At 45.2% G+C, this 27957-nt stretch overlaps 1 protein-coding gene across 2 annotated transcripts in view; it reads left to right on the plus strand.

Moving 5' to 3' along the window:
* ABL1 (ABL proto-oncogene 1, non-receptor tyrosine kinase) overlaps nt 1-26227 on the plus strand; it is a 155130-nt gene extending 128903 nt beyond the window's left edge. For both annotated transcript variants that reach the window (XM_075015159.1, XM_075015160.1), the window contains exons 4-11: nt 4705-4977; nt 11351-11435; nt 11796-11973; nt 14757-14941; nt 18172-18324; nt 19254-19343; nt 19663-19827; nt 22540-26227. In XM_075015159.1, coding sequence (XP_074871260.1) covers nt 4705-4977; nt 11351-11435; nt 11796-11973; nt 14757-14941; nt 18172-18324; nt 19254-19343; nt 19663-19827; nt 22540-24236 — 2826 coding nt within the window. In that variant the 3' untranslated portion in view covers nt 24237-26227. The remainder of the gene's footprint in view (nt 1-4704; nt 4978-11350; nt 11436-11795; nt 11974-14756; nt 14942-18171; nt 18325-19253; nt 19344-19662; nt 19828-22539) is intronic.
* The last annotated feature ends 1730 nt before the right edge of the window (nt 26228-27957 follow it).

Here is a 27957-nt window from a genome sequence, read left to right on the forward strand (position 1 = left end):
GGTTGGCTCAGGGACGCCAGGCTCGGGATAAGCCATATCTGTGCTCCAGTGGGTTTGATTTTTCTGAGGTTGGTTGCACTTGAAGTCAAATCTCCTACTCATTAACCAAATCAAATATCATTGTTGAGGGGGCTTTAAAATCTTCTCATTCTCAGTAGGACTGCCTCTCTTTTATGGTCTCTCTGATTCCTTTGGGACTTCCAGGCTATGGCTACTCAGAATTGTTATTTTGAAATAATCCATTGTGGAATGGCTTATTTCGAAATAACACATCTATGTACCAGAATGCATTTTGAAATAGAAGGTCCGATCATATAGTGCCTATTTTGAAATAGTGCCATTAGGCACCATTATGGCTTATTCAAAATAATCGTATTCCGTGTCTTAACAGCACCTATTTCAAAATAGGCATTATTCCTCTGACAGTGAAGTTCAAGAGGATGCACCCACTATTTCAAATTTATTTGCATATTTTATGTGCAGAGTGTAGATGCTTGCAAAGTTATTTCAAAATAATAGCTGTTATTTTGGAATAACTTTTCTGTGTAGGCATGTCCCCAGAGAGTGAACTTGATGGAAATCCATTACTGAAACCCTGATGCTTTGATCATGGCGAGCTGTGCGGTTTTCTTCCTGTGCTGAATTTTATATTTAATTTTGATTTTGCAGTTGTGGGTGACGAAATCTATTGAGATTAATTATGCATCAGAAGTTGGGATGAGTCAGCCCTGGAATCCATTGAGACGTTCCTGGCAGTGTGTGAATGTTAGGCCATAGCAGAGAAGGGAATGTAGGTTGGTGGCAGAAGTTTTGCAGAAGGCAAGCAGACCAGACAGAAGGCCCTCAAAGCAGGGCCAGCATTACCATTTTTCTGAGGATATGCATGATTGCCTGGGCAGCATATCAATGGGGTAGACAGTAAACAATTTATATGAGCATTCCATGTGACTCCACACGTTGCAGAAGCCAAAAATCCAGTATGCCTATACAAGAATTGCAAGCAGCAGCATCAGAGAGTCCCTGGTGCAATTTCTTTGTTGGAAAAGTTGGGTGAATATTTGGGGAAAGAGGTCTGAAGAAGAGAGAGGTAGCAAATATTTGGTCACAATATATGTGTGGCTTATTGCATAGCATAGCCATTCATAGCTGCTCTTCATTTCATTTTCTTCTGATGCATACCACAAATTCCATATGCTGATTTGAACACATCAGCATAATTCTTGCTTCCATTAGTACTGTTAGGAAGTAAGGCATTCAGGATTGGATTTAGGACTTGAGGATCAAGAGGATAGAAAAGCCCTGTCGACGGAACAGTTGTACAGTGAAGTTTTCATTCTGGATCCATTCATGGTGAATTTTGTGCATGCTAAAATGTGAGGACTTGGGGTTGAGCTGAGGACAGAGGAATCTGGAGATATATATCCTGCTTGGCCATGGACTCTCCCTGTAAAATTTGGGAAGTCATTTTAACTTCTGTTTTCATTTTCCACATCTGAAAATGAGCATGTTATTGGTCACACAGGAATATTGTGACATTTATGTCCTGTGTATGAAGTGCTCTGAGACTCTAAAATTAAAGCAAACATATAAAACCAAGAACACATTTTATTTAGTTCATACAACTTTCAGCACACTGTATGCCTGACAGATCTTGAGGTATAGTCTACTTGCATTCTTTGTTGCACCCGTCAGTATGGTATCAAAATGTTTAGTATCTGAGGAGAAATAGCATTCATACAGATACTGTCTGCCTAATAAGTTACAGGAGTTTGATAGTTGGTAAAGGTGTCTTAGCCCTGGTCTGTGCTAGGGATCAAAGTCAACCCCAGATACACAATTCTATCCATGCCATTTGAGTAGCTAGAATCGATGTATTAGGATATCCTTTCTTCCCTGGTGCAGATCAGGGATCTTGGGCTCGTGCCAACGTCCCTTACTGTACCCAGTCGGCCTGGAGTAAAACAGGGTGGAAAGCTGAGCTCAGAGAGATCAATTTTGCTGCGTCTTCACACATGTGACAAAATCAATCCCTGGAAGATAGATCACAGCGTGCCAACCCCCCTGTAAGTATAAACGTACCTCTTAGTCCAGCCTGAGTCTCCTCCACTGCCAGCTGGCTGTTTCTTGCTACGCGGCACTGGATCATTTATGTTGGTTCAGTTTTCCATATGTGCTAAAAGTGCTTTCCCCTCTTCTGTTGTGAAGGGTTTTTTTCACACGTTCCTGAAGGATTCTCTTGACTTTTGATGAGGGGTAGAAAATGTCCCTTTTTGAACCAACTCTGCTGTCTTCGGGTGCAAACTTCTTCCATGAGCCTTACGAATGGTGAAGGCAGCTAAAGAAAAGGAAGAATAAGATAACGTAGATCTCCATGGTTCACTGTGCAAAACTCCCCAGCTCTGAATGTCTATGTGCCTCCGTTAGTCATTGTGTTATCCTCTGAACAGTTAGTTTTGTGGCTTCTGTTCAAGTGGTTTTATAGAAAGAATAGCAGTTGTGCACGCACTTATTCTACTCCTCTGTCTTCCAATAACATAAAGGATTTTTTCCTCAGAGGAAATAACGTTTTAGACAAAGATTGTGGCTCTGTATCAGCGTTGGAGGGTATCCCTAAAGGACAGTTACCTTCTAGGCACCAGATGTTGCATAGAAATTGAATTTCCCAGAAATTTTACAGAGGACAAGACTCCTGTTCCTCCTGTTTAGCCTGAAAGATAATAGCCACAAAGGGCTGCAACAGCATAACCCTTTTGTGACTCATGCAGCTGTAAAGAGACAGAGAACACAGGGCCATCACTGCAGATCACACGTTTCAGTTTTGGCCTCTGGGGAGCAGTGGTGTGTCTGGTTGAGCTTTTACTTTTTGCATTGTTTCCAGTAATTCCCTAGAGCACTGGAATATGCAGACTGGCAGCTTCTGCCCATTGTCACTGACTTTAAGCATTGCTGTCTGTATTTAACCTCTTGGCTGATGTGTGCATGTTTCATGAGATATGTGAGAGTGGGGTGGTTTCGAGGGAAGCCCCTCTCTTGTACCATAAGGCTGCCTTATTTTATACAACTACCGTCTGGTTGCCCTTCTCCTTATTCCCAATCCCTTCCCCCTCACACCTTTTCTAACTCAGAGAGCTAGAACAAGCGATCCTGTAGCACCTTAGAGACTAACAGATTTATTGGGTCATGAGCTTTTGTGAGTAAGACCCACTTCCTCAGATGATTGGGGTAGAGACGTTGTTGCCAACCCTCCCCCCCATGCTTGATTCAGTGCACCAAACACAGATCCAGAAAGCCAGAGCCTGCGCGGTGGGATGGGCAGGATTTAAACTATCCCACGCCTCACTTTCCCTATCTGTTTCCTTTCAGTTTCCCCGCTGCAGAAGCATATCGTTTGTTTGATAGGCACATTGCTGCTCCTCCTCATGCTAGGTCGGGAATTCCCTTCTTTGAATTGGATCCATGACAACGCTACCTCTTTCAGTTGAAAAGAGGAGCTTTGGCACTTTCAGCATGCTGCTTCCAGCCCAGCCCAGTATGCCAATGGAGTGAATCATGCCTCTTCTCTACCCTGGGGACTGTCAGCCTCATTTTCCCATATTGCCAGCTTTCATGAGCCCAAGGAGCAGAGGTTTAGCTTGGAGTGTGAACACTGGGAATGTTAAATGTTGTGTCACTTGCCCAGCATTTTTGAGGGATTTTCAGTTAAAAAATGCATCAAAGTTGCTAATAGTAAAGAGACTCAGGGCTGGTCTACTTTACCCTAGAAGATCAACGTGGTCAGGGTTGATCTTCTAGGGTTCTATTTTGCACACCTAGTATGGATGTGGCAATCAACCTCTCAGGGGTCACAGTTGACCCCTGTACTCTTCACGAGACGTAAGGAATAAGGGAGGTTGACGGGAGAAACTCTCCCTCTGACCTTCCCAAGTACAGACAGCCAAGTTAGTCAAGTGCAGATATGTCAGTTTTAGCTTCGCAATTGCCAGAGCTAGAATTGCATATCTGTGGTCAATTTTCTTAGTCGAGTGTAGACATAGCCCTAGAGAAGAGCATGCGCATTAGTGTTCCACATTCAGTGGCAATGATCTTGCATCTGTGTAGTGCCTGTCACCCAGGCACATCTCTAAATGTAGTGTTGCCCTGCGGCCATTACTGGGTTGGAACAACTTGGCTGTTTAATGCTACATAGTAACCATGCACGTTTGCACAGTGCAAGAGTGAAGAGGAATATGTTAACCTCCTGAAATCTTAAAGGGGACTTAGGCAGGTGGAATGTCATTCCTCAAGTAGAAATTCAGTCAGGACATCGAGGCTAACAGTCTCACTTTCCAGAAATAAGCCTGGGATCTTAAGTAATCACAAGTAGCCGCTCCCTTCTTTGAAAGAGAGCGCTTCCAACCAGGGGCAGAGTGGTCCACATTGGATCCATATTGAGTCAGAGGAAAGCTTATTGCCTCCTCAGTCACCATCGTCAGAGGTTTTCCCATCTGGACGTTGGTTGTTCTCAGTTCTGCCCAGCTTGTGAGATCTAACCAGATGTGGCAGCTCAAGGTGGTGTGTCTGCAGGCCTGATGTGAACAGCCATAAAATAAAAAACAGCCTATAGAATCAGGAAAGCAAAATATGTGTATGCACATTCAAGCCGATTTACCAGTACCTTGTGCGTTGTGTGAACGAACCCCCCTCTCTCTCATGGTTGCTTTGCAGCTGTATGTCTCTTCAGAGAGCCGCTTCAACACTTTGGCAGAGTTGGTCCATCACCATTCGACTGTAGCAGATGGGCTCATCACCACTCTACACTACCCTGCACCCAAACGCAACAAGCCCACTATCTATGGAGTGTCGCCAAACTATGACAAGTGGGAGATTGAGCGAACTGACATCACCATGAAGCACAAACTTGGAGGGGGCCAGTATGGAGAAGTGTATGAAGGAGTCTGGAAGAAATATAACCTTACAGTGGCTGTAAAAACCTTAAAGGTAGGAACTAAAGCCCTAAAGTTTCTATTCGTAGCCTTGCAGTTGAAATGCAGGTTTTATGCTGCTCCTGCTTAAGCCTGGCTGTTGGGTAGTGGCCTGTCTCCCTCTGTGAGGGTCATGTGATGCAAATGGTTGGAAATCCTTCCTTTGCTTTCATCTGGTCGAGAATGCTTGTGGCTGTTCATTATCTGCATTTGTCAACCTCTTCTAATTATTCTGTATGTGAGAGCTGAGCCGTTTGTACTGTCAGAGACCTACAGGTCTGCAGATACTGCTTTGCAGTGCTTTTTTCCGCCTAAAACAAGAGGAACCGGTATGCAGCTGGCTCCCCCCCCCTTGCTCCCACCCCCAGCAGGGTTCCCACGTCTGGGGCTTCCAGTAGGGCTCCATGCCCCAGCTGGCTCCCAATCCCAGGGCTTCTGGGGTTTCCCCAGCCGGCTCCACAGGGCTGAATTTGCCAGTGGGGCTCCACACTCTGACTGCCTCCCAGCCCTGGGGCTCTTGGGGTTCCCCCAGCTGGATTCCCAGGGCTGTGGAGCTGCCTGTGGGACTCCATGCCCCAGCTGGCTTCCAGCCCTGGGGTTGACGGGGTTCCCCAGCCCCAGCTGGGTCCCCGGGGCTGGAGCTGCAGGTAGAGCTCCATGCCACGGTCAGCGTCTAGCCCCGAAGCTGCTGGAGTTCCCATGGCCCCAGCTGGCTCCACATGGCTGGTGGAGCTGCTGGTGGAACACTGCACCCCAGCTGTCTCCCAGCCCCAGGCCTGCTGGTGTTCCCCTGGCTCCAGGTGTGCCCCAGAGCTGGAGCTGCTGGCAGGACTGCGTGCCCCAACCATGGGGCTCGTGGGATCCCCCTACCACGTGACCAGGGATCCTGGCCTGGAGGTGCCAGTACTATGCACCATGCCATGCTGTACCATATTGTCAGAAAAAGTCTCTGCTGCTTTATATCCCCAGACCATATTGTATATTGTACAGGGATCTGTATAACGTTTTCCAAGGCTCTGTGTATACAACAGTTACAACCAAGCCAGGAAGGCTGCTTACAGTCTTGCTGAGCATCTTATCGTAGACGAGACTTTGTGTCCAGTAACCAGGCTAAACTCTTGAACATGGGTGGTTTTTTTGTGGGGGAAGGGGGTAGAAATGAGGGTTGCAAAGGTGAGCTGTCATGGAACTGAAACACTCTATGACAGGTTATAGTGGGATGTGACACAAACAATGTAGTTATGATCATGCTTCACTGGAACTTCAGATACTTTAATTGTTCTACTCGCATGATATGCCTTCCCCATAAGGTGATCTCCTTGTACATCTAGGAAATAGGCATTAAAATAGCTGTTCACTGGTAGAAGATATAGGATGAGGGGACAGAACTTCCTAGATTAAGTTTCCACAAGTAAAATAGATGAAACTCTAAGTGGCTTGGATTAGAAGACAGGGAATCAAGATTCTTTTCCTGCCTCTGCTACTTAGCCTCTCTGTGCCTTGGTTTCCCATCTGTGTAATGGAAATAATACTTACCTAGATCACAGAGGCATTGAGATTTGATTTTTTTCTTTGATTATAAAAGCACATTGGGATCCATAATGCCGTGCATCCACACAGTATAAACTCTTACTGTTTGGAATTGAAATCCAAGATTCACACCTTGTCATCATTGCTGGAATTGCCGTGTGGGCTCGTAGTGCAGAAACAATAACAAATGAAAGCTTTCATGTTAGACGTATGAAATGGAGAGAAATTTGCATAGAAGTCTACCAAGAGAAATGCTTCCTAGACCTGGAGAAAGTAATTTTTTAACACCTTGATTTCTGGCTATCAGGATATTCTTGGGTTATGGTTTCAGAAGATGATCGTTTGGACAGTTGGTTGTTTTTGAAGGTTCCTGTTTATAAGTGTTACTGGTTCCCACATGGTTTCGTGGGAAGGGAGATAACACTTCACGTCCCCTTTCCTCTTTGTGCATGGAGAGAGTGACACCTAGCGTCAAAGAGTGATTATATCTCATTTGCACAGGAGAATGCTGGGAAGAGTTCTTCCTTGAATCCCATAGTGCTGCTAGAATAGGGATCTGATGAGCAGAATGGAATGTCTATTCGGTGGGGCAATGAGAGATTGGTTTCTTTCCTGAAACACTTGTGTATATTGTAGCCATCTCCAGTCTTGCTGCTGTTGTGGTATTTGAGAGTAAAGGACCATTTTCAAGTAGTTTTTCCCCCTAACCTCAAATAATTTTGAATTCCTTTCTTGTTTGCATTGCTGAAAACCCCTAGCAGCAAAGGTTACCCTGTGAAATCTCCATGTTTGTGATTCAGAAAGTTACCTTGCAAAGGACTGTGACTGTTCCAAATAGGCCAAGTAAATATTTAATGACTGAAAATGGTTCAGAACGTAATCCAGAGTAGCATTCTCCCCTGGGAAATGCTAGGACACCTTACAAGAGATGAAGAAACAGTTATCCAAAATGATGCACACTAAACCATACTTAAAAGTAAATTCGTAATCCACCTTCCTTAAATCCACCAGTGTACTGTCTGACAGATGGGATTATGACTATCTTCAAAGTTTCAGGGAATCTTTTAATACCTCACATTTATATTCCACTTCCAGCAGGAGGAGACAAATGTTCAGTGATGTCTTCAGGGAAACCCAAAGCCTTCATTTTACTGTCCTTCAAGAGAATATTTCCCAAAGTCTCCCTTCCAGCCAGCCCAGATCTGTACAGCATAAATAATGAAAAGAAAAACTAGGGGAAGAATTTTGTTGGTTCCTCTGATATCTTTAGTGCTTGACAAATTATTTCCTTGCATTTCACTGCAGCCCGTTTATTTCTGACTCTTCTTTAAACTGGTTAAGAGTAGCCCACAGCCTGTTTAACCAAGAGAATTATACAGAGACAGAAAATAAGGGCACAAAGAAACAGATTCTGTGCTTCTGTCACATTTTATTGCATAGTGCTGAAGAATCTCTTAGTACTTGTGCAAGTACTTCCCCTTAGTATATTCCAATGGAATATACAAGGTAGCAAACACAAAATAGTATATTTGAGTCTTTTGAGACTGAAAAATAACAGAAGCATGTTGTTTGGGGTTGCAAGAATACTCACTAGTGGGCTGGCTATGCCAGTTTGGAATCAGTTTTAAAGCAACCAGAGAAATGTCATACCCTTTCCATGGAACACAAGCTCACTTCTTAGGTTTAGTTCTTAGCCCCTCAGTCCATCACTGAACTGATGGTGAGCATAACATTCAGAAAGGTTCTGTTTGTAATCCAGGGTCATAGCTTTGGCACATAATTTACTTAAAACCTTGTAATCCAAGTGGAGCGTAGGTCATGTACAAGTCTTCACTCTGTCTGGGGACAAAACTTCTAGCTGACTCCAGGAATGCCTCTGTTGTTGTCCTTCAGTCTCAGTAGATCTCCATGTTGTCTGAGGTCTTCCTCTTTTGTGTTTTTCATTGTGAGTTCCATGTGAGAGCTTGACAGACTGCGCTGGATGATGGTTTTCTGAGAATGTGGCCTAGTCATCCTCACTTTCTTCTCTTGATCTGAACATCAGTGGTTGTTGTCCTGCTCTGTTCCAAAGCGCCTCATTTGTGACAGAGTCTTGCCATTTGACGTAAAGGATGTACCTTAGGCATTTGTTTGTGAATGTCTGTAGCTTGTGATCTGAAGACTTCTTAGTATTCCAGCTCTCACATCCGTGCAAGAGTGCACACTGCACATTTGTGTGGAAGATCTGCAGTTTCATCTTCACAGATAGTTGTGAATTCGAAATGGGACGAAGAGTCTTGAATGCAGCTGTTGCTTTCCCTATCCTGTCATTGATATCCTTGTCTGTTCGTCCATCTCTGTCCATAGCACTCCCCAGGTGGGTGAACTGCTCCACATTTTCCAGGTCATCCCTTCCCAGTGTGATGGTGCTGTTGTTAGACTGGTAGATCCTCATTGTCTTGGTCTTTCCCTTGCTAATGCTCAGGCCAGTCACTGAGGCACATTTGTCAAGCGTTGAGACCTTTTCTTCAATGCTTTCATGTTAGTGTGAAAGGAGGATGACATCGTTAGCAAAATCAATGTCCTCTGTTTGAAAAGTGTCCACTGAATGCCCCATTGAGGGCCATCTGTTGTTTTGCTTATAATCAGGTCCATTGTGATCAAGAAGAGAAAAGGTGACAATAGATACCCTTTTCACACTCCTCAGCATATGCTGAAGAATTCTGTCAAGACACCATTGTGAAAAACTTGTCATGTTGAGGGTTTGCACATTGAATGGATCATGTTAAATAATTTTGGATAGGATGCCACAGTATGGTAGCAGTTTCCACAAAGTTGCTAGCAACACTGTTGAAGGCTTTTCTCAAAGTCTATGAAGGTTATGTATGGGTGGAATTCCACTCAAGTGACTGTTCTGTGATCAATCTGAGAGTTACTATTTGGTCAGTACAAGATCTCTTGCTTCAGAAGCCAGCCTGTTCTTCCCTGAGCTGTGTATTAATATGTTTTCATTCTGTCCAAGAGAATCCTGTTGAACACTTTTCCTAGAAAAGACAGTAATGTGATGCTTATCAAGTACTTGCATTCCTTCGGTTTGCCTTTCTTTGGAAGCTTGATAAACTTTGGTGCATGCTAACTTAAAAAAAAATTCAGTGTTAAGGATGAGACACATTCCTCATTTCATGTACTTGAAAATAGTAACATCACACACAGATCTGAGATCACAAACACCATGTTATTGGTGGAGGGAGATAGCTCAAACTATGGATTGGCAATCGGAGACAAACCTTCCTAACCTCCAAGCCATTAGTTTAAAGCCAATCAGCTGCTAATAGTGATCAAAAATTATTACTGCATTTTCATTGCACATTGTCAAATGAGCTGATCATCTCAGTCCTTTTCACAGTTTGGAGATTCCTAGTCTACATCCATCATGACTGACCTAATGAAATCTTTGTTCATTTTCTCATCAGTGAGGCCTGTGATTTAAACTGGTCATTCATCCTTAGCTATCCTATGCCCTTGGAATTGGTACCTTCAGGTTAGGACTGAAAAATATTACTGTGTTGTGCCAGGGAAGCACATCCTGTTGGTAACACTGCTGTACTTGATCTGTGGTTTGGTATGATTGGAAACTGAAATTGGATAAATCTGATACCTTTCACGAGCACAGGGTTCTCTAACAAACAATTGTTACAGGAATTTCCCACAAAGGAACAATTGTCATCTTCTGGATGGAATGATCTTGGTGACATTTATACACCAGATAAACATATATTTAGGATCATTCTGAAACTCTGATTAAGCAGGTTTCCTTTGCCAAAGGAAATGATTTAAAGTTCTGCTAACAAGAACCTCACAGGTCTATAAGTAATGACAGTATCAAGGAGACTACAACTGCCGATCAAACAGTACTAATTTGTAATGAACAGTAAATGATGGCACGAGTTTTTTGACCAGTTCATTCCAAGCAACAAAACAGAGTATTGGCTAGGTCTGCAGCAGCAACCTTGCCAGTCTTACTACCAGTAGCAAATCCCTTACAAACACTCATTGAAATGCTTCTCCATTAAGCCTATCAGCATTCATGCACCATTGAAAGAAACACTGATATAGAAAAAAGAGTTGTATTTAAAATATGTATTTTTGAACCACTTTGAAATGGCATTTTGGCCTTGCAGTGCATGTTTGTTTTGGAATATATATTCCTTCATATAAAGACAGTTATCTTCCTTTTTGTTTTGTGTAACTGCAAGCAACTTAATGACATTCAACGAATAATAAGCAGTAACTTCTAGCCAGCACATTTGCATCACAGATTAGACTTTAAAATCCAGGAACAAATTTATGAGCCATAAAACCTTCACTTTTCAGTAGCATGTCAGCTGCCATCACTTGTCACTGACCCAATCAACAGAGACTCTGTTGAAATGGTGGTCCATAATGCATGCGGGCTACCTGCCTCAGGCATCTGCATATGCCGCATTTTGCTTTTTGTTCTCATCTGTCTTGCCTCATTCACCTCTTGTCATCCTAGTACTATTTCTTCTGGCATAAGTAAGTGCTGTCAGTCTTTCTCTGAAGATATGAAATCTAAATAGGCTTCTCTAAGCAGACTATCTCCCTGCAGGAGAGGGGCCTAGCACAAAAATGGAAATAGCTTTTTGTACCAAAAGCAGCTGATGGTGTAAGAATGACAGGAGGCCAGTTAAACAGAAGATCAAGCCACACCCAGCAACGTGATGCAGTTGCAGTAAGGAGTAGTTGGGGATAGTCACAGCCTCCCCTTTCAGTTTGCAGTGGCTCTTCAGTCCACATGCTAACATCTGTTTCTGCATGGCGCATATTATCCTTGCTGAAGCTTCTCTTTCTCTATTCAGGAGGACACCATGGAGGTAGAAGAGTTCTTAAAAGAAGCTGCAGTAATGAAAGAGATCAAGCATCCTAACTTGGTACAGTTATTAGGTAAGTGATAGAAATAACAAGCAGAGGGATTTGAAGTAAACACTAGTGCAGTGATATGGATGTTAAGGAGTGGACAAGCTGCTGGCTTCAGATGTAGACCCTTATTCTCCAGCAAAATTCACAGTTGGTAAAAGTAATGCTTGATTTTAATTGTCTTCTCCCTTGCTTTTAAGATGCAAGAGCCTGCAGCAGGAAGTATAAAACAGACTGCTAACCAGTTTTTAAGAAACTCGCTCTTCCTTCAGCCTCTCCCATTTCACATCCCTCCAATAAGCACACTTCTGAATTGCCCCAAGGGCCAAATCTGCAGACATAAATGTCCTAAAAGGAACTCAGTGTGTTCTAAAATGTGTTCCACAGGGGTGTGTACACGGGAACCTCCATTCTACATCATCACAGAGTTCATGACTTATGGGAATCTATTGGATTATCTGCGTGAGTGTAACCGGCAGGAGGTGAATGCTGTGGTGCTGCTGTACATGGCAACACAGATCTCTTCAGCCATGGAGTATCTGGAGAAAAAGAACTTCATTCACAGGTAAGCATGATAGCGTGTTTGCCCACTTCTCAAGCTCCAGAAAGCTCTCGAATATAGGATCTATGTGCATGTCCTAACCTACACTAACAACTTCATATATTGCATTCTGAGATGTTCTGTAGAAAACACTCTACAAAAGGCAGTCTCAAAACTGCCATTCTTCCATGGTGGCTATTCGTACCCATACATTCTGTGAAGTTATCCACAAGTAAGGTGAGGTAGTTAAATTGGCCCATCTGTCATTTAAAGGTAAGGCTTGTATGGAGATTCCTAAAAATCATGGCTATGTCTGCAATAGATCATCTCTCATTTCTATTAAGCCAATGATCATTACAATGACCTCTTCCCCAAAACTGTTGGCATTGCTAGTCTCATACTGAAAGCCACCTTACTGACTTTTCATAGTGTTTTTATTTGTCCTCCTTCTTGCTTTCATTTGCTTTGGCAATTCTTTTCCATTATTGTATCGATTGTGTGTGTCCTTGTATTAAGCATCTTTGCAGTCTTTAAGTCTGGAGATTTTGACCTTTAAGTGTGCTGCAATTATGGTTAATGCTTTGCATTTTTTGTCTGGAAGAAATGGCCTCCTAGCAATGTAATGACAGAGTCTGGATGGAAGCTTGGGAGTCTTTGCCATTTTATTTAATACAGCACAAGATCTGCTCCATGCCACAGTTGTGACATTTCCCCATCCAATTAGCTAGGATATAAAATCTGTACATATGACTTCATAGAGAAGAATATGAGGATCATTTGTGAAATGCTAGAGGTTCCTTGTAAGACACATTTCGTATGCTGCATGAAAGCTTGGGTCACATGTTCTTGTCTATCAAAGTTAATCACTATTTTCAGCATCACAGTTTCTACCTTTTGATTTATGCTACTGTAAGATAGTAGTCCCCTCAGCATGTAGCAAGTGAACAACAAAATGTTTTGAAGACTCCTGTTTTTGGCACACTTATGCACTTCATGTTCCATTATCATTATTAACCCAGATATCTTAAGAAAACAGAAGCTTTCTGCCTTATTATTTTCATCCCGCATATTCTCCTGCCCAGTTATTTCAGGAGTGTCATTACAGTCCATATCTGTGGATTCAGATGCTGGTCTGTAACCTTCATGAATAAATCAGGCAGGAATAAAAGTGGGGTTATAAAGAAGAGTTTTTATTTAGACAAACATTGTAGAAATCAGAACTCACTTGTCAACTTAACAGGCCTTTGGTAAAATATACGAATAAAAAAGTTCTGAGTTCTGCAAGTGACGTTTTAAAGGGAAAGACAGATCTTGCTTAGGTCTGGAGTAGATTTTGAGCTTTGTAATGGAGTCAATTTTTAACATAATGCATCAAATCTGGTAGATGTTTTTAAAAAATCTGTTGCCAGCAGAAATGTTTTCATGTGCTTTCATAATTTTAAATACTTAATGCATTTTGACCATATTAATATCATACAAGACCTAGTGACCTGCAGTTGGTGCATCCTTCACTCACTGGTGGATAAATAATAGGAAGATACCAGTCACTTGTTGCCCCACTGTTCTGCAAAACAAACCTGTGTATGAGGCCTGGGGTAATTCCATAATCAGATTCCCCATGTTACGATTGTGCATCCTGACCACCTTTCACCATCCAGGTCCTCAGGATACACATTTTGTAATGAGAGGGTCAGAGCCCCTGCCAGCCACCTAGGTGGTGATAGGATTGATATAGCTAGTGATGATATTTTCAGAATAAAATAGCGCGTTGTGTTCTGAGGAGTGCATCAGCTGCTTCACCGACTTTATTCCGGGAAATACTGTTATGCCATGACACACGCAGAACTCATTGCTACAAGATACTGAGGCCAAGAGTTTAGCAGAATTTTGAAGAGTTGCACATATAAAGGGCTAATGACAGCATATAGGTTTATTATAGAAAAGTGTTTAAGAGAGATTTGAAAGGTTGAAGGCTTCAACCAGGGGCTAACTTTTAAAGAGAAATTTTATCCTGGGGGCCAGTCATTCCTTAACTTTCATGCAGAGATTCTTGTGCTTCTCTCTCAAGCAACTAATGCTGGCTGCTGTTGGAGACCAGTACTGGCGTCCAGATGGACCCATTGATCTGGTCTGTTCTGATAGTTCTTCTGTGGGCCCATTCACATCAGAAAGCAAAGTGGTAATTCCAGTTTCTCACATTTTGTACAGGTTTTTTTTTTTTTTCCTTTTTCAAGTGGTATTATATACCTGTGGAGAAATTAAAACTTCTTTCTTAGAGTATGAGAGAGCACTCCATCATATTGTATGTTGTGTGAGTTTGTATGTTCAGAAAAATTGTGCAGTTGCGATTTAAGCATGGGAACTTTGCAGTGAAATTGAATAGAGACAGCACTGGAATGGACTAGTATCTTTTCCTTGTCTAAGCTAAGTGATGCGTAAATATTAAACAACAAGCCTGGTGAGGATTTTAAATATCCTTTGTTTCAGTAAACTAAGATAGTTAAGTTATTAAATGAGTATTAACGCTTGTCTTTATTTTTAAATTCGTATCTTGACAGCTGCAGCTTTTACTGAAAGTCAGTTTTTTCCTAAAATTGTTTGTATTCTAATTTTTAAAATAAAGTTTTGACAACACCCATACAAAGTGGCAAGGACAAATAATCTCCCCCTTTCTACATCGCTAATAGAGAAAAATGTGTATATGCAGCCTTGGCTTTTCTCAATAGTAAGCCATGTCCTCCCTGCTGCTAAATGTATGATATTATGAAGACTTTTCATGTTTTTTCCCCCTTTTTTTACTTTCTTAGGGATCTTGCTGCCAGAAACTGCCTTGTAGGGGAGAACCACTTAGTGAAGGTGGCAGATTTTGGTCTGAGCAGGCTGATGACAGGTGATACTTACACTGCCCATGCTGGAGCCAAGTTCCCGATCAAGTGGACTGCACCAGAAAGTCTTGCTTACAATAAATTCTCCATTAAATCTGATGTCTGGGGTAAGAATTTACATGCATGCATGTGAGATGACAGCCTTTTTCTTTCCTGGCTATGAAATCAGACATTAAAAACTGTTTCTTGATGTATATTCCAAAGAGAGGACGATTGGCGGCTGAACCACTTTGATCTGCGTGTGATCTGGTCAGATCTCACGAGATAATCAGATGTGGGCTGGTTCAGTGTTTCAGGGGGAGACCTAAAAAGAAAGGTCAGGAGCTGTGTACTTCTAGCAATCAGGAGTTTTCCTTTCTGAGATTTCAATCCCATAGCTACTTAAATACAGGCTTAACTTCATACACTAGAGTAGTCCCCTCATGTCAAAACAAAGCAGATGCATGTTGGCAGGATAGATGTTCAAGTCAGCTCCGAACCCAAGCCACAGCACAGCACTTTGGGGCATTGTGCTGTGTAATCTTATGGGGAGTTCTGGGCAAAGCTGAGAGAACCAGTGCTGGACAAATTGTTTAAGACCAGGCCACTTACAGCCCAGGCTGGAATTTCCTTCTCAGTCAGGGAAAAGTACCAGCCACAAAAATACCTCTGCCAGTCCCACTGGCCAGCCAGAAGCTACATGAACAAACCCACAGACTCTCCAGCTGCTCCTAATGCCCAAACCAGCAACCCTCCTTACTCAGGTGAGAGGTTATTAAAAGCTATTTCAGCAAATCCACACAGATTCCTCCAGCCGCCAAAGGGACCCGCAGCATCCCCAGGTCAATATATTCTTAGATCTTATCCAAAATAGCACACTGTTAAAGTGGTACATTACATACATCAATTAAAGGTATTGATGCGAGCCAATGGTATTATATGCTTATTTCTTGAAAGTCTCTGAAAATATACCCCAGGAGGGATGGGACCCTAGTTCACATAGAATAGTTCAAGAGGACTGAAGACAAAGATGGTCACTGCCAGGGCCATCTTTATAGCTTGCCATGTGGAGGGAAAAATTTGTTTCTTCTTCCATAGGCAATGGGGTATCGCCTGACTAGGTGGCCCGTCGTGGCATTCTCCCATTGGCTGCATCCCAGAAGACAAGTCCCAAATTCCTGAGATGTATATTTGATGTCTGAGTCTTTGTTGTTTAGTCCGTGGTCCTGGCTGGGAGGACACCACGCCTTTCATTGTGAATCCTTAGCTCTAAAGCATTTCCAATACAGATATAGAGCCAATATCTATAACTTTACAAACAAACATGGCACAGGTATACACGGAGTATAACCAGATTACAGGGCATTACCAGCTTTCATTAAACACCTCATTTGATCTACCTGGCGCAAGATTCGGTGCACACCGAGTATAGTGATCACAGAAATGGTTTCATAATTATTTAAGAAGCCCAGTAATGTCACAGTAAGCAGATGCATGTTTGTAGGATAGGTGCTCAAGCCAGCTCTAAATCCAAGCCATAGCACAGGACTTTGGAGCATTGTGCTGTTACAAGTTGCTGGTTCTGTAAGGTATTTTGAGAATGAGAGCAAGAGTTTGAGATGTGTAAACATAAGCTGTGCGCCTAGTAATAGCTCTGAGCTCATGTTTGTATTTTTTTACCAAAAGTCCTTTGAATAAGATGAGAGGCAGAGGGAACCTGAAAACATGTTGATACTCTTGAAGAGGCTGGAATACTTTCAATTTAGGCTAGTATAGACAGCCTGGATGACATAGTCTAAGTCTGTCCATTCTTACTCCCTAAATTCTTAGTGCTCTTTCAGTCTGTCTGTCTTGAGGCTTTATACTGCTGCTGATTGCTCTGATACCCAAAGGGCAAATTTTCAAGTGTCTAAGTGACTTAGGAATCCAAGACCCCTTTGTGTAAGTGACTTAGGCATCTTGGAGTCAGTGGCACTTGAGTATTTTTGAAGATTTGTCCCCAAAATAAAATCAGTTTGGCATTAGTGGAGTGTCCAGTGGGCTTCTGATTAGTCTCCATTTTCATCATCTGAAAGCTGTGCTTGGAGTGAGGTTTTTTATTCTTTGGTTGTTGGAAAGGGGTTTTGGATGCTGTGACAGTTCTGATGATGGTGACAGAGCTCTGGGTACAGCATTGTTGGACAAAGTATTAATTTTCCTTTGTGCCACCCTAAACGTGAATGTTGTTGCTGTGAGCTGCTGAGCCGCTAGCATGATCCATCAAAGAGTCTTCTGTAGTTCAGAGGTGGTTGGGGTGATTCCTATGTATGTTAAATGATAAAGCACTTCAGGAGGAAAGGTATTATAAAATGTAAAGTTATTTTTAACTAAGACTGGGCTGAATCTTTATCAGTAGCAGTTAGAGCTGTGGTCCATGGCCTCTGACTCTAAATTAAGCGAGTCCTTTCCTAGTCAGTCCCTGCAATTGCAATGGGTGCAGGATTTCATTAATTTTCATTCCACTACCTGAGGACAGAATTCAAACTGAGATGCTCATGGAAGTGGCTGGCTTAAATTGCCCTTAGGTTGTATATCATGTAATATGATGTGATTTCCGTAGTTAGGCAGGGTTGTAATTGCCTTCTCTTCAAGCTAAAAACAGAATACAATGACAGAACTAATTACATGCAGGTTGTTGAACTGGTGCTGGGTCTATCTTCTGTACTTTGAATTTCAATGTAGTTGACTAACTATGGGGCTCATGCACATCCTCACCACAGTTCAATGCAGAAAGGGTATCCAGGGTATAGAATTTATTTTTATTTTGCTACAGAACCTTCTGTTAAACTTTTCTTGTAACCAGACTGTCTCATTTAGTGCTCACCTAGCTGGCAGTTATCCCTGTGAGTTCCAGCACAATGCGGGGACTGCAGCTTTTGCTCCTTATAGCCCGATACTCCTAGAATGGAGGTCGCTCATAAACAGTGAACCAATTGGACGTGGGAGTCCTAAAGAGAGAAAGGGGAGGTAGAGAGAAGAAGAGCTGTCAGATTTACAGACACTGTGGTGCACCAGAGAAACAGTTTCAATTAATCCACAATGGCGTCTCTTAATTGTGCCTTTAACAAGACCTGGCATTCAAGTCGAGACAGCCAATACATTAAAAATTACTCTAATTTGATCTTGTTTTGCAAGAGAGTTGTCTGTGTTGACAAAAAGCTTGTGAGATTAGTTTCTGAGCTGCTGCTGAGCATGGAATTGGACCTTGTTTAAGTGCTAGGGAATGGTTGTTTGTAGGCACCCACAGAAAACAAGCTTGCAAGGTTTTTGGTTTCTCATTTTTTTTAAAAAGAAAGTCTTTTTGTTTTTTCTGTTGCAGCCTTTGGCGTCCTGCTATGGGAAATTGCAACATACGGCATGTCCCCTTACCCTGGAATTGACCTGTCTCAGGTGTACGAGCTGTTGGAGAAAGACTATCGCATGGAACGTCCTGAAGGTTGTCCTGAGAAAGTCTATGAGCTCATGAGAGCATGTGAGTCTGCAGAAAGTGTCTACAGCAAATAGGAAAGCTGATTGAGCTCTTTAGAGTTATTGTATCACTGTACAAGAGTGTGATTAAACACAGAGTGGCATGATGAGCCTTTGTTGTTCTCTTGTGACAGATGCAGCTCTTGGTTACAATATTAGGTTTGGTCTACACTAGACCTTACAGTCAACTGCAGATACATCAATTCTAGCTATGAAATTGCCATACCTCGAATTGCATATCTGCTGTCAACTGTAAGGTCTGTCCTCACTGAGGGAGGTCGAGAGGAACGTTTCTTCCTTCGACCTCCTTTACGCGTGAGAGCAGGCATACGGGGGGTCAACTGCAGACCCCAGAGAGATTGATTTTTGTGGGTCTTTACCAGACATGTGAAATCGATCTCCGGAAGATTGACCTGTCTCCCAGTAAGTGTAGACATACCCTTTAACTCTTCTGTGCCAGGAAGATGTAAATGTGTTGAAGTCCCCATTCTTGGGTTGAGGGCATTTCTTCTCTACCGGGAATAGGAATTGTCCAGGTCTTAGGGAAGGTTTGTTGTTTAGCTTATTTCTTTATCTCGTCTTTCCTGGCTCTCTAAACAAAGGCTCATGAGTCTATATTTGACTCTAGGATGGAGAAGAAGCCGTGTTCATAGCCTTGGGGACAGTTTTTCCAAGTCTCCTTGGCCATTAGTATGTCATTTATGGAGGATTCTTTTTCCTGGGAGGTGTTGAGTAGGCATAGCTCCCATTGGTGTCAGTGAGAGCTGGGGGGTGCCCAGTGTTGTTAAAATCAGGTTGCTCACCTCTAAAGCTCAGCTTTGCTGTCTGTGAAAGGGGGCTGGTGTTACTGTGCTGCTGTCACAGCAGTAGCTTGGGGCTTCATGTTACATTTGTAAGGCTTGTTAGAAGTTCTGAGCAGTACTGTTCTTTCAGGCTGGCAATGGACCCCTTCCGATAGGCCCTCGTTTGCTGAAATCCACCAAGCATTTGAAACAATGTTTCAAGAATCCAGCATATCAGACGGTAAGAGCACTTGCTCTGTTCATCTCACGGCGTCTAGGCGCAGGGCTGATGGCCTAACAGCCTCACAATGCTGCTTTGCAGTGAAGTGTAGACAGTTGTACTTCTCAGTGTACCAAAGGTGGAGCAGGCACAGGATGCTTGTTGTATTTTTTTTTTTTTTTTTTTGTTGCCAACAAGCCTCCTCCCCCACAGCCTTAGCGTCATTCGCCTGGGTGCTGCCGGTTTGCCTTTTGCCTGTTATTCCTTAGTGCTGAGGGCTTTTGCTTTTCATCACTGCCCCACTGCTCTCCTGCTGACGGTTGTTTGCTTTGCATTCCAGAGGTGGAGAAAGAGTTGGGGAAAAAAGGCATGCGAAGCGTCGTGAGTAACTTCCTGCAGGCGCCAGAACTGCCGACCAAAACGAGATCATCCAGGAGAGCTGCTGAAAGCAAAGATGCGAGTGAGAGCTTGGAGATGGTGCACCCGAAAGGACCAGGGGAAAGTGGTACGTGCTAGCTACACCATTATTCCCCCCCATGAGACGGACTGAAATAGAATGGAGGCCCAGATCCAGAGAGAACATGGGAAAAGACATGTCTAATATAGGTACCTGCTCTCTGAATGTGTCCTCTGTCATTAGGCTCCACTCTTCCTAGATGTGCTGAGAGTTTGGGACTGTGTTCCTGTAGCCACTGACACCTCTTGTAGCCTGCTAATGATCAGCATTACCCAGGAAAGGGGGATGTCTCCCCTGGTGCAGCCCATGCTGTAAGTTAGAGCAGCCCTGAGGGCTGTTTCAGCTTACAGGGGCTGCCCAGTGGAGCAGTGCTGGAGTACAGAGCGCCCTGAACATATCCTCATGCTGGTATGTCCCTGGGCTGTCAGCTGTCAGAGGGATAGAGTAGGGCTCCCTGTGCGGGCCTAAAGCTGCCCCAGTGCTGTGGTTATTCCTAGCAGAGAGGAGTCCACCTGGGTGCCAGCCCTTTTACATCACCAGAGTGGTCTAAAGAGGCTGGATCACTACTCAGGATACAGCTCTAGTACGTGCAGTTCTGGCTTGTATATGTGAGGTATTTCTCCATCACAGCAAGCGTCTGGTTTGAAACACTGCAGGGTATTGCTTTTGGCAGATATCAAATATAGTTTCAGCAAGGGATGCTAAAGTAGTTACAAACCCTGCCAAGAAATTAACCTTTCAATCCATTTCTCAAAGCCTGTAGTTCCCATTTTGAGGCAGCTGAAGCAATGAGAAAACTCTGAGCATTGGTGGCTAATTTATATCCAGAGCATTTAAAAATGCAAAGTTTAAGAAATAACTCGATAAACATTTGATCTTGTGTTTCTTGCCAGCTCCTGTGAAATGTGCTAGTTCATCTGTCCCATTGGCAGTGAGCAGAATGTTCTCCATACTTGGCTCTCAGACATCTCTAGTACACCTCCGAGAGAAGAGGCACATGTGTGCATATGCCACATGCATGAGAGAGAGAGAGCAGTTATGGCTGAAACGCCTCTGCAGGGGGCTTTTTCAGTAATACAGACCCTTGCTGGTTCTTCTGGGAAAGGGATGGTGGTGCCAAATTAACCCTGAAGACTGTAGTTACTGTGTGTCAGGTACCCATAGAAGGTCCTGTCTCCCTTCACATTTCCAGTTGCTTACAGGTGTGTAAGCCCTGTGAGCATCATTTTCCATCGGTAGCAAGCACACAGTGAAAACGTTGTGTTTCGGTCTTGATGATTGAGGTGTTTGTCCCTCGGAGGGGTTGTTTGGGACCTGAGTCAGTTTCCCTGAAAAGTCGGCTCTTTCATTAGTAGTAAGTGTCTTCCACTCCTCCATCTTGCAGCGTAGGCCATTGCTGTAAACATCTTTCATGTTCATTCTCAAATCAGCAGAGGAGCTCGCATACCCTTATCTGCTCTCAGTAATGGGCCTCCTCTTCTTGCTAACACACGTCCAGATTTGTCTGTATGTCTGTGAATGGTGTAAATACCCACATCCAAAATACAGTGAAAGTGCAACCCTGAAATTACCTTTTTTCCCCAAGAATTCCTCTCAAGCAGGGCCCAAACCCCAGAATATTTTCCTGTTTAGGGCTTGGTAGCATCCTCTCTAATCCTGTTTCATCTTCCCCTTTTGCTGCCTGCTCAAGCTGTAATGTACACAGTGCTCTTCTGAGTTAGGGTGCTTGCTATTCTAATGCCTGTCCTGTGACTGAGAGATCCTGTTGTCCAAATATTGGGGCCTTCAGAACTCCAGACAAATGTATTACAAACCCCTATTCATTTGGAATTATTTCTTAGGTAAGTGGGGAAGGTGTCACCCTGCTCCTTCCCAGGCAGTTCCACTGGAGCTGGGTGTTCTCTCTGGGTTCCTCCATTGGGCAAGGCTGCCTGCTGCTGGAATGACCTTGGTTTCTCCTAGTGCTGTAGTTGTTTTCACTCCTCCACAGGAGGCTGTCTGATGGGGATTATGGACACCTTGCTTAGAGAAACCAAACAGGGAGATGAGTGTGGGTGCAGACCGGGGCAGCCAAACCATAATGCACAAGCCACATGTGGCTTGTAGAGGTCCCTAACCCTGCATTATCCACCCACCGGGGAGGAGCTGGGGGAGGAAGCTGGGACCTCTGCCTTGCAGTGGGTTAGTGGTTTCTGTCCAGTTTCAGCCCTGTGGCGTACATCAGCTGGGGCTTGGGACTTCAGCAGGAGCACGGCTGAAGCCCTGAACAGCAGCCCTCAGCACCTGGGCCACACCTCTCAAACTTCCACCTGGCAGAGAGAAACCTTTAGAAAGGTACCTTCAGTCACATGGGATGGGTGGGGCTGACCATGGAGTTCACTTACCCTCTCCCAGGCAGCCGTGCTAATGAAAACTCTAGATGTGACGTGGGGAACTCTGGGTTAATACACATTTGTCTGAATTTCAAGTGGGAATTCTTGTCTGACTTACAAGTCAGAGTACAGCCGGAGAGAACACAGGGTGAAGTATTGTGGCCAGGCATCCCACAAACACTCCCCCCTCCATAATTGTGGGTGCAAAGATTGCAGCCCACGCCCAGCTTTGGTTGTGGTGGAGCAGTGCCCGCTTGTGCCGAGTCTGAATTTGGTCTGAGTTTACAGAGCCGCTACCTGTTGGGAGGTGCTGGGATGCAATCCCCAAAGCAAGCAGACTCTTGCATTTCCTTAAGCAAAGCTCAGAAAGATCTACTCTTCCTTGCAGAGCCTCCGGAGCACGAACCCGCTGTTTCCCCTTTGCTCCCACGGAAGGAAAGAGCTGCCCCAGAGAGCAGTTTAAATGAAGATGAGCGATTGCTTCCAAAGGACAAAAAGACCAACCTCTTCAGCGCCCTCATCAAGAAGAAGAAGAAGACGGCCCCTACCCCCCCAAAACGTAGCAGTTCCTTCCGGGAGATGGACGACCGCAAGGGCGGAGGTGAGGATGACAACAGGGAGGCCAGCAATGGAGCCTTCATCACGCCCCCTGCAGATGCCATCGATGCCTCGAAGTGCCAGGCCCCAAGCAATGGGTCAGGGGTCACCAACGGAGCTGTCCCTGGGAACTCTGTCTTCTTATCCCCCAGTCTCTGGAAGAAAACCAGCAGCGTGGCGAGCACCCGCCCAGCAGCCAGTGAAGAAGAGTGTAGTTCTAATGCCAGCAAGCGCTTCCTGAGATCCTGCTCAGCTTCATGTGTGCCCCACGGAACCAAGGACACGGAGTGGAGATCGGTGACGCTGCCGCGGGATCTGCAGTCCACGGGCCGGCCGTTTGATTCCTCCACCTTCGGTGGGCAAAAGAGCGAAAAGCCAGCCCTGCCCCGAAAGCGGGCCAGCGAGAATAAGACGGAGCTTGTCGTCAGGGGGACGGTGACGCCCCCTCCGCGGCTGCTGAAGAAAAACGAAGAGACAACTGATGACGTGTTCAAAGACACAGAATCCAGCCCTGGCTCCAGCCCACCCTCTCTGACGCCAAAACTTGTACGCAAGCAGCCTGGGATCGCTCCTTCCTCTAGCCTGACCCACAAGGATGAGGGCATCAAATCCAGTGCCTTAGGTACCACTGTGATGACAGACCAAGGCCCTGCTGTCAAGACCAGCTCTGCTGGAGTTGTGGTAGCCAACAAGACTTCCACCGAGGAGCCAAGGCTGAGGAGGCTCAAGCAGACGTCCGAGTCATCAGGGAAGGACAAGGGGAAGGTATCCAAGTTTAAACCAGCCCCTCCGCCCCCACTCTCCTCGGCTCCCGTTGGGAAATCTGGAAAATCATCCCACACCCCCAGTCATGAAGCTGCAGCTGCCACTGAGGCAGCGTCTGGCACTAAATCGAAATTGCTGACTCAGGGTGCAGACGCTGTTAGCAGTGAGGCCACCAAGCCAAACCAGTTAGGGGAAAATGGAAAAAAACCTGGGCTCCCCTCTGTACCAAAGCTACAGTCTTCCACAAAGCTGCTGCTTGCCACAGCAGCCCCAGTCCCTTCTTCCTCACCTGCACCCTCCGCCCCCAGTGGGGACCAGCCATCGTCAACAGCCTTCATCCCTCTCATAACCACCCGCGTCTCCCTGCGCAAAACCCGCCAGCCTCCAGAGAGGATCGCCAGCGGCACCATCACCAAGGGAGTGGTGTTAGAAAGCACGGAGGCCCTGCGCGTCGCCATCAACAAGAACTCGGAGCAAATGGCCAGTCACAGTGCTGTCTTGGAGGCCGGCAAAAACCTCTACACCTTCTGCGTGAGCTACGTGGACTCCATCCAGCAGATGAGGAACAAATTTGCCTTCCGCGAGGCCATCAACAAGCTGGAGAACAACCTTCGGGAGCTCCAGATCTGTCCGGCCACCGCTAGCAGCGGCCCTGCGGCCACGCAGGACTTTAGCAAACTTCTCAGCTCAGTGAAAGAAATCAGTGATATTGTTCAGAGGTAGCAGGAGCCCTTCTCTTCGCTGTAATGGACTAAAGCCGAGTGCTGAGAGACTAACAGCCGAAGCGCAATGGTAAACTGACAAAGGACCCAGGGGCCTTCGGCACAGGGATGTGCAAAAGGCACGGATGGTGGAACGCAGCCCTGCCGCCTTACATAGGGTGTTTGCCACGATGCACTTTTCTCCCCTTCACCCAGGTGCTCTGTGTCTCTCGTACTCCCAACCCTCTGCTCTGTGGAGTTCTCGCCTTGGGGACGACAGGCCTAAATGCTGAGGTCACCCCAGGCCTCTTTCGAATTGTTGATTTGTTTTGGACAGAGTTTTAAGAAGGGACCTGGACAAACGGCCATTGAGATTCTGCCCTCCTCCCAGAGGAATTCCTCCTGCAATTCCCTTCCCTTCCCCTGACCCCGTTGCACATGAGGACGATTGTTTGAATAGCAATATCCATCTTCTTTCCTGGGGTCACAAAGTCCCCTCCCCCGCGGACACATACATGACATGCCCACCACAGATTTGGGGCTGGGTGGGGAGTTATTCACGAAACAGAACACTACAAAATAAGTTTACGAAAATCCCCTCCCTGGTTCTGTGGGTGACCTTTAGCTGCTGGTCAAGAGGTCGGTATCCCCGTCGGACTAGAGCCCTGCTGAATCGCTGTGGGTTCACATCGGTGTGGGCGGTCCTACTTAATACAGCGGTATGGGAGGACCTAAGGACTGCTGTTTGAAGGCATCTGCTTCCGAGGCAGAGCACAGCTGTGCTTTCCAGAAACCCAACACTAGCCAGGCTCAGGCTGCGGGGAAGGGCAGACTCTTTGTGAGCAATGGACTGACGCTTTGCTGAGCAAGGGAGAGCAGGTGGCAGGGGGAGGTGGGTTAGGGTGAGTTTATCGCTACCACTGTGCCTCCAGTAATAGCTGTAGTTAGAGTTGTGCCTCCCACGTGGGTGTGAGCTGAGACATCAGCAGAGCTGGCATTTGTCTGGGGATGTTTTCAGCCAGTCACCTAGAAGAGCCACTGGTACCAATGAGCTCCGATAAGGGCTGCGTCAGACCTGGCTGCTGCTCTCACACAGGCCCTGGGGAAGAGGAGAGCAGTGCACGTGAGCCCTTCCTTTCAGTGTCACTGTTAAATCCCAAATCTGTATGGAGGGTTTGGAGTAATTCCTTTAGTTCCCGTGGAAACATGTCTCGCCCTAGTGGTCGGTGGCTCTGTCCAAGATTCAGCAGGCATTGGAGAAGCCTGGAGAGACCTGTTAGCTTACGTGCACCTCCCAAAGAGGCTGTCTAAGGAGGCCACCCTGACTCCTGGGCAGCCTTTCCCAGTCCACTGCACCCTTCCCAACTAATCCAGTGGCCTAACTGTGACTCACTGTGTTATTGAAAGGACCTGACTTTAAGACAATTAACAGTGCAATTTAACTCCTTTTCACTTGGAACAAGAGAAGAAAGCAATCTCCCCACCCCAGTTCCCCAGTGAAACTCTATCATGTGTAAACCCTAATTGCTTTGGATTATATTTTATTTTTCCTATTACGAACTGTTTGGTAGATGATTTGTGATAGTCCCTTTCTATGCTCACACCTTTCTGCCCTCACAGATCCCTAGGGCTTAACACATGACACTAAATACACAAGACACCAATGGCTGCCTTTACAAAATATAAAAATACATGCAACAAAAAAGCCACGATCATAAAAAACACCCCACCAAAAACCACCCCTTGGACTATCTCTTTTCTGAGGTACTGTTTTAACTTTGTTGATAACCTGTCGTGCCACTATATTATACATTTGTATCTCAGTATTACACACTTTTGTAGACTCTCGTCTTTTTCTACTATGTGTAAATAGCTCTGTCCTTCCTTTCTGTAATACCAAAGGGGCTGTTTCCCCTTTATTTTGGTCCAATACAGATTGTTTCTGTACATGGCACTCTATCTCGTTTTTATTTTTTGGGTTTCTTTTTGAATGCTGATCTCTCTTGGATAGTATATTTAAAAATAAATCCATGTCAAACTAAAACAGGAGCACCTTGGTCTACTGACAGGGCTCTCTGAACGTAATCGACCTCTGGTGCATGGTGCAAGCTCCCATCATCTGGCTGCTGCAACGAGGCATCCCCCTTCCTGTGCAAAATGTTTTGTAAATGCCTTTCTGCTCACCATGCTGATTGGAACCACATGGCAGCGAGTTACCAGTCTTCATCACGAGCTCTGAAAATCAGACGTGGGAAAAATTGTACAAACTAAAGATCTGAATGTGGGCTCTTCTTGAAGTCAGGTTTTTGCCACTGCCTTCACTGAGGGCAGGACTTGACCCTAGAGTCTTTTCTTCCTCTGCTTTGTGGTTTGCATTCAAGACCTGGTCTCTCTTCTCTCTCTCCCTTTTTAATGGGGGTGGCCTACATCTCCATTCTTGGTTAATTTCTGGCTACAGTAGGCCCTGACTTACATGGGGGGTGCATTCTCACAACCGCGGCGTTGGTCAAATTTCTCACACAGTGTGTGGGAGCCAGGAAACTGATGAGGGCACCAGCCCTGGTCAGTTTCCTGGCTCCCCTCCACATGTGGGAGCTGGGAAACTAACCAGCACCAGTGTTGGTTAGTTTCCTGGCTCCCACAGTGAAATAGGGAGCAGCCTGGCTCCAGGCTCCCCTGTAGTGGTGGGAGCCAGGAAACTTACCAGCATATTGCTGGTCAGTTTCTGGCTCCAGCCAGCAGGGAACCAGGAACCAGGCTGCAACTTGGTTCCTGGCTTTCCACCGCTCTGGGAACCAGGCATGGCTTCTCTCTGGCTTCTCCTAGCTGGGGCAGACAGTTGCAAAGCGGCTTCAAGTTACACTTAACTTGTGTTAGCGCAAATTAAGCACAACTCGAAGTCGCGCATTTCGGGGGTTTACTGTACTCCAGAGCGGGTTCCAATTGACATGCTGAACCCGAAAAGGAGAAAGCAAGGAACTTCTGCCTCCTAATCTTGGTTTTAACTTTGGCTCATTGTGACATCTGGTCTGTACCACAGTTTTTTCTCTCTGAAAATTGGGGATAATACTGCTCCAGACAGAGCAGCTTGACAGGCTTCTTTCTCCAGGGTCTCAGGTGCTTCATGTGAGATTAGCAGAAGTTCTGAAGCCCCTGAAAGGTTGTAGACCGACTGATGAGTCAAAACCTCTGTTGTCCATCAGATGCTGCCCCCAGACTTAACCACTGCCAATGGAACAGGCCAGTGGATTCCCTCTTGACTAGTCAGCAGATCTCAGACGACTTGTCAAATCCTTATGCCTGTGGTACTAGTTGCCATGCAGACACAGAGAGAATCCGTGGGCAGATAGATTATACTCCAGGCCCGGTGTCAACAACCCCTGGCATAGGTGCCAAGAGTGGCACGTGAGCCAATTTTCAGTAGCACACGAAGTGGGAGCTCAGCCCTGCCCCTCCTGCCCCACGCAGCTGGGAGTTTGCTCAAAGCTAATGCTACCAGCCACCACCTATGTGGTAAAGCTCTGCAGCTTATTTATTAATGAAGCTGTTGTAAGCAGGACTATTAGTGACTTTTAAAAGTGGCACCGGCACTTGGCCTGTACAGAGGTCAAAAGGTCAAACTTCAGCACTCTGCCTGGGAAAGGTTGCTGACCTTTGCTCTAGACAGGCCAGCTCAAGGGCGAGAGGGCAAACAAAGGCAAGGAGGGGAAGTGACTTGCCCAAACTCACATAACGGTCCGTAT

Source organism: Carettochelys insculpta, chromosome 21, assembly GCF_033958435.1.
Source record: "Carettochelys insculpta isolate YL-2023 chromosome 21, ASM3395843v1, whole genome shotgun sequence".
NCBI classification, from domain to species: domain Eukaryota; kingdom Metazoa; phylum Chordata; order Testudines; family Carettochelyidae; genus Carettochelys; species Carettochelys insculpta.